General features: G+C 37.2%; 1 protein-coding gene across 1 annotated transcript; it reads right to left on the bottom strand.

Moving 5' to 3' along the window:
- Window positions 1-1,573: 1,573 nt before the first annotated feature.
- EAH_00045950 (hypothetical protein, conserved) lies at window positions 1,574-2,620 on the bottom strand (the record flags this gene model as incomplete). Its single annotated transcript, XM_013391556.1, has 1 exon — window positions 1,574-2,620. One exon carries the CDS (start codon window positions 2,618-2,620, stop codon window positions 1,574-1,576), a length of 1,047 nt encoding a protein of 348 aa, XP_013247010.1.
- Window positions 2,621-7,210: the final 4,590 nt, after the last annotated feature.

The following is a 7,210-nucleotide window of genomic DNA, read 5'->3' as shown; positions in this document are numbered from 1 at the left end:
ATGTACACTTGAAGTTATAATATATATATATATATATATATATGTTTATTTATTTATGCTTATTTATTATTTTCTGCTATGCGTTTACTCCTCAGGTGCCTTAGAGCCTGCAGACGGGAGGAGATAAATAAAAAACAAATACTCAATCTAAACCCTAAACCCTAAACCCTAAACCCTAACAGACAAACAACAAAAGGCGGCAGGGAAATAAAACAAACAAAACGAAACAAAACAAGACAAACAAAACAAATAGAAAAATAAACAAAGTAAACAAAATTAAAAGAAAATGAATAAAAAAACAAATAAATAAACAAATAAATAAATAAATAAATAAATAAATAAATATAAAGAAGATATCAATAAATGATAGACAACAAACAACAGAAAGGAGACAAAAAACAAATAAATATTTTGTCTCTTTCTTAGTGGGGCTTTGAGGTGTACGTACACCTCAATGGAGAATCAAAGAGAAAACAAAACTTTTAAAGAGATAAACAAAACAAATAAAAATATAATAATGCAAATATAAAGGAGGTCTGTCTGTACACCTGAAGCATAAAACTATATTCATTTATTCACGCTTATTCATAGTCTATTATTACTATATATATTGTAATATAATATATATATATATATATATATATGTAAAGGTAAATATATATATATATATATATATAAAGATGAAGATAAAGATTAATATAAACATCGGCATAAAATAAATAGAGATAGAAATAAATAAATAGAAGTATAAATATAAATAATAAATATAAATATACACAATACGTATAAACATAAATAATAAAAACAATCAGTAAATATAAATGCTATGTACAAATATAAATACAAATTATATAAACATAAATACAAAATACAAATAAATAAATATATATATATAAATATAAATATAAATGTACATAATAAATATAAAGATAAGTGCAAATGTAAGTACTAAACATAAACGTAATAATAAATATAAACATAAATAATAAACAAATACAACAAAAGTAATAATTATATTCTCTCTACAGTAAAGAGCGGCGCTGCGCTGAGGTGTACATACAGCCCAGCAGAGAAAAAAACAGAGAAAAGCAAATAATAAAAAATAATTAATTTAAATTAATTATTTTTGTTGTTTGTTTGGTCAAAGAACGAGAAGAAAAGACAACAAATGTATTTCAACAGAATGCATAGAGTAGTATATATATATATATATATATATATATATATATATTGATATATATAATATATATATATTGTATTACAATATATATTGCATTATAATATATATTGCCCTATACATATATATATATATATGTATATATATATATATATGTATGTATATATATATATATATATACATGCATATTTATATATATATATATACATATATATTTATATATGTTTCTCATATACTCTATTATATATTAAATATTGTATAGAGTATATAATAATAAAATAAATAATAAAATTGCACAATAAACAAAATAAACATAATAATAATAATAATAATAAAATAATAATAGTAATAATAATAATAGTAATAATAATAATAATAAAAAGTTTATAATAATTATTAATCTGTCTCTTCTGCTGCAGTTCTTCTTCGCGGAAGCAAATTTTTTCGCTTCTCTTTGGCTAATAATTTTACTCTTTTTTTAATCTCTGTCTTTTGCTGCTTCTTCTTTGATTGCTGCTGCTGCTGCTGCTGCTGCAGCAGCTCCTTCAGCCTCCTCTTTGTTATATAATGCGGCTTCTTCCCGCTTGCTGCTATTTTGTCTCTCTCTGCTTTGCTTACAGCAGCACGAAGTGCTGCTGCTGCTGCTTTTCTCTCTCTCTGCTGCTGCTGCGACTGCAGCCGCTGCAGCTGCTGCTTTGCTCTCTCTCTTTCTGCTGCTGTTGCCTTAGGGCCCTTCTTGCTGCTCCTGCTGCTGCTGCTGCTTTGGGGGATTCTTCCTGTCTTAACTACTTGCTGCAGTTGCTGCATTAGCTGCTGCTGCTGCTGCTCAATGAAAGAATAAGCTTCAGCGCATGCAGCAGCATTAAATGAGCCGCATAACTCCGAGAAGCGAGGGTCTCTGCTGCTGCTGCTGCTGCTGCGTGCTCTTAGGCCTCCTCGTAGTCTTTTTAACTGATTTGCTGCAACAGCAGATCGGTATGCCTGCAATTCATCAGCAGCAGCAGCAGCAGCAGCAGCAGCAGCAGGACTTCCTCCTGCTGCTGATGCTGATGCTGCTGCTGATGCTGCGGGTGCCGATGTTGCTGCTGCTGTTCCTGCTGCTGCTGCTGCTGCTGCTGCTTTTAGCAGCAGAGGCCCTGCTGTCTCTCCATCAGGCAGCACAACAGCACCTAGAGGCCGAGTTCTTTTTCTGCAGCTGTTTTCTTTGGGGGCTTTTGTTTTATGTTGTTTCTTTTGCTTTGCTTTCTGCTCAGCTTTACTCCTTTTATCTAATGCTGGCTTCGTGATGCTCCCCTTAGGAAACCGCTGCTGCTGCTGCTGCTGCTGCTGCTGCTGCTGCTGCGCTGCTGTTGTAGAAATATAATCGCTCTCTGAAGAAGAGAGAGACTCACGCTGCAGCTGCCGCAGCTGCTGCAGCGTCAGACCCTCGAGGGCCTTTACCATGGCAGCTGAGGTGTATGTACACCACAGATTAGCAGCAGCAGCAGCAGCAGCAGCAGCAGCAGCAGCAGCAGCAGCACGAGGCTAGTGAAGAGAAGCCAGGAAAAACAAATAAAAGCAGAAGGGTATAGCGAAGGAAGATAAACAATCTCTTTTCTTTAACTTAAATACAACAATAAATATAATGCAGCTTTAAAAGGATAAAAATAAAACAAAAGAAAAACAAATAGATACAACCCTGTGCATGCATCGGCCTTAAAAACCCTCAGCAGCAGCATAATATACAGATAAGAGTTATAAAGGATATCTTCTACTCGTAAAATGCTTCTTTTATATTATTTTATTTATTTTATTTTGATTTTAATTTAAATATTTATTTTAATTTAATTAATACTTCACGTTTTACTCTCTTTTTGCTTACTGCTGCTGGGGCTAGAGAGGGAAGCGGAAGTATGTGGCTTTAAGTGGAAGTACGGCGTTAATTAAATTATTAATTAGATTATTAATTAAATTATTAATTATATTTTTAATTTTATTATTATTTCGCTCTTTAAACGATTTAATTTAAATGCAAATAAAGAGAGGGGCCCAGCTACCTGCAGAGAAATACAAGAAACTGCAGTGTACCTCCACAGACACCGCAACAGCAGCAGCAGCAGCAGCGGCAGTAACAGCAGAAGCAGCAGCAGCACCAGCAGCTGCAGCAGAAGCAGCAACAGCAACAGCAACAGCAGCAGCAGCAACAACAACAACGGCATATGTGAGGTGTATGGATAGCTGAGGATGTGAAGAAGATTGTCTTTGTGCTGCTGCATTAAAATGCTTCCTGCATTACCGAAGCATTATTTTGCTGCTGCTTTGTGGGGTGTACCCCGTAGAGCACTCAGCAAGATAGCAGCAACAGCAGCAACAACAACAGCAGCAGATGCTGCTGCTGCTAGTGCAGCACCATCTGCTGCTGCTGCACCATCTGCTGCTGCTGCTGCAGCAAAAGAAACAGCTACTACCTTGGCTAGAGGCAGATGCACATCCCCTCCTGTTCATTTCAGCAACAGCAGCAGCAGCAACAACAGCTGCAGCAGCAGCAGCAACAGCAACAGCATCAACGACGACATCCGCAGCGCAGACAGCAGCAGCATACATACCAGCAGCACCCCCAGCACCAGCAGCAGCAGCAGCAGCAGCAGCAGGGATGATTTGCTGCAGACAAGTCGGCATAAGAAGGAGGGTTTGCTGCCTGTATGTAAGTTATTGTCAATGAAGGGTTTATGCTCTCGTAGAGAAGCAGCAAAATATCTTTCTTGCGGCTTGGTGTTATTAGGAGACAAACTTTTACAGCCGTTTGAGGTGTACGTACACCCTAACGCCCCGGTGAAGCTAGCCCCAAGAGCACAGAGATTAGCTAAACAAAAACTTACTATTATTTTAAACAAACCCCTGCACTTCCTCGCCTCCTATAAAGAAGGAAGAGTGAGACCTCCTGCTGCTGATGCTGCTGGTGCTGCTGGTACTTCTGCTGCTGCTGCTGCTGCTATTGCTGCTGCTGCTTCTGCTAGTGCTGGTGCTGCTGCGGGTACTTCTGCTGCTGGCGCTGTTGCTGCTGCTGCTGCTGCTAGTTTTGTTTTGTCTTGGTTTGCATAGTAGAAATATATTTGCATGCACTGATGGGGCTTTTTTGCTTTGCTTGATCTTCATTCTTTTTTGTTATTTATTATTGTCTTTTGTTTGTTTTTCTATGTTGGTCTTCATTCTTTTTTGTTTGTTTCTCCTTTATCTTTTGTTATTCTTACTTGTTTATTATTTTTATTTGTTTATTATTCTTTTTTGTTTATTTTTACATGTGCGTTGTTGCAGGGTTCTGCTGCAGCAGCTGGCAGCAGCAGCAGCAGCAGCAGACCTGTTGCTGTTTCGCTGCTGCGGCCTGAGAACATGTGGGGTGGTTTTGCTGCTGCATGCGGAGGAGGCGATCCCAATATTAGCTGCCTATACACTGGAGGAAAAGATATGTCTTTGTCTTTAAAAAAGTTGCTGGCTATAGAGACTCTCGATGCAAGCACCTCGGGTCTTCAGGTGTATACGCAGGTGCATTTGCTGTCTCTCTATACTTTTACTGTCTCTCTTTGCTCTGTTTCTTTTGCTGTCTCTGTTTGTTTATTTGCTTCTGTCTGTCTCCTTTTGCTGCCGCTCTTTGTTTGCTTCTTCTCTCTTTACTCTCGCTCTTTCTTTCCTAACCCTAAACCCTAAACCCTAAACCCTAAACCCTAATAGCAGCCTCCTTTGTTTGTTCTACAGGATGGCCGCGTTGTTTCGCAGCTGTTGGGGGGTCGGCTCCCCAGCGAATATCTTGTTCAGGTAAACCCTAAACCCTAAACCCTAAACCCTAAACCCTGATACCCCTAAACCCTAATTATCACTCTAAACTTTGCTAGCATTAAACTCTAATAACCCTAAACCCTAAACCCTTGCTGTCTCTGTTGGTTTGATTGTTCTGCTGCATTCGCAGCACTGCTGCTCTCGCGTGTCTGCTTCTTTTCGCCTATGGAACCGCAAACCCTAAACCCTAAACCCTAAACCCTAAACCGTATTGTTGTGGGGTTGTTTGCGATTGCTGCAGGTAGACAGAGCCCCTTCTGCTGCTGCAGTATCTCTGCTGCAGCAGAGTCTGTCTGTTGGTGGTGTTGAGCTGCCGCCTGCTGCTGTCTCTCCTGTCTCTGCTGCTGCAGCGAGACAAATGTTAGGAGACAGTCTCTATGATACTTCTTCTTCTTCTTCTTCCTCCTCCTCTTCTTCTTCTTCTTCTTCTTCTTCTTCTTCTTCTTCTCCTTCTTCTTCTATTACTGCATTTTATTTATTAATTAGAGTAAGACAAGCTCGTTCTTGTCAAATAGCAGAGATGTGCAGATACAGCGGGATGACTGCACTGCGCGTACACCGCGTAGGCCTTGGGAGAGTTTTTTTAGGGGCTTTACCTCAAGGCAAATGGAGATATATATTATCTGCTGAATCATTTATTTAATTACTTTATGCTTGTGTTTATCTTGTTGTTATTCTTATGTCTTTATTGCTGTATAAATCTTTTATTCAATTACTTTATGCTTTTATTTATCTTTTCTTGTTTATAGTTTTGCTGTCTAATTGTTTTATTTAATATTATTTTATTATTTTATACTTTTATTTATCTTTTCTTCTTCTTCTTTGTCTCCTTTGTCTACCTGTCTCTGCATTGGACTCTAAATGTTTTATTTAATTGTTTTTATGTTTTAATATTCTTTATGTCTTTCTTCTTGTGCTTAAATAAATAAATATTTATTTTTTTATTGTTATTCAGAAGAAAAAAACATTTTCTTCCTTTTGCATTTTATTCTTTTTGTTTGCTTTGTTGGTTATTTACCGAGAAACATATATAGATATATATATATATATATTTATTTATTTGTTTATTTATTTATTTGTTTATTTATTTATTTATGCAATTTGGTTTTTAATGTAGAGGCAGAAGATAAAGATATTATGAGAAAGAGACAGAAGATAGAGAAATTTATTCAGAGATAGATAAAGATACTTGTACAGACAGAAGCTAAAGATATTTATAATAAGGCAGAAGAAAAAGACAGAGAGAGAATAATATTTAAAAAGTAATAAGCTATTAGGATATTTACAGAGATAGAGATAGGGTGAAGACTTGTGCTGCTGCTGTTGCTGCTGCTGCTGCGTCTTCAAGCCACGCTGCTGCATGCATTCGGGTGTATGCTGAGGTATACAGACAAGATGCTGATGAGGAATAAAGAAAAAGAAGTATAACAAACGCGAATAAAAAATAAACAGATGAAGGAGACAGTTGCAACAACAGAAAGAAGAGCAGAGACAGACAGAAACAAACAAAAGGCGAATGAAGACAAAGTGTAAATACCCAAGAAGAAATAAAAAAGAAACAAACAAATAAACAAAAATAAACATACAATTCTAAACTCAACCGAAGACAAACATAAAAAATGTTTTAAATCCCTCTATGTTGTCTTCTGCTCGTCTCTTTCTCTAACCTTGCATGCATGCAAATGCATGCAAGGATAGAAATATGCATACAAATGCATGCATGCATCCAAGTGCATGCATGCAAATGCATGCAAGTGCATGCATGCAAATGCATACATGCAAGTGCATGCATGCATCCAAGTGCATGCATGCAACGAGAAAAGTATATCCTCCTTCAGAGGCCTCTGCTGAGCATCGCGAGGATAAAAGAGCGAAGAAATACCAAAAGAAGACAACACAATTAAAAGACCTGCATTTCAAGCCCCTAACTTTATGCATGCATGCATGCATGCATGCATAAGGATTGCATGCATGCACGTATAAGGAGTGCATGCATGCACGTATAAGGATTGCATGCATACAGCTGAGGGCCTTTCTGTTCTCTTTTTCTTGCAAGCAGAATTAGTCTGTATGTCTGGCGTTAATGCCAAATGAATTTGAATAAAGTGAAAGTGCAGCAATCGGTGTGCATGCAGTTATTCCTGTGTGTTATATTGAGGTGCCTATACACCTCAACTTCTTCTCTGTCGTTGTATTGAGGTGCCCATACACCTCAACTTC

Source organism: Eimeria acervulina, genomic scaffold (genome assembly GCF_000499425.1).
Source record: "Eimeria acervulina Houghton genomic scaffold, Eah_scaff668, whole genome shotgun sequence".
Classification (NCBI taxonomy): Eukaryota; Apicomplexa; class Conoidasida; order Eucoccidiorida; family Eimeriidae; genus Eimeria; species Eimeria acervulina.
Note: the sequence above shows the minus strand (reverse complement) of the source record. Positions and strands in the feature narration are given on the sequence as shown.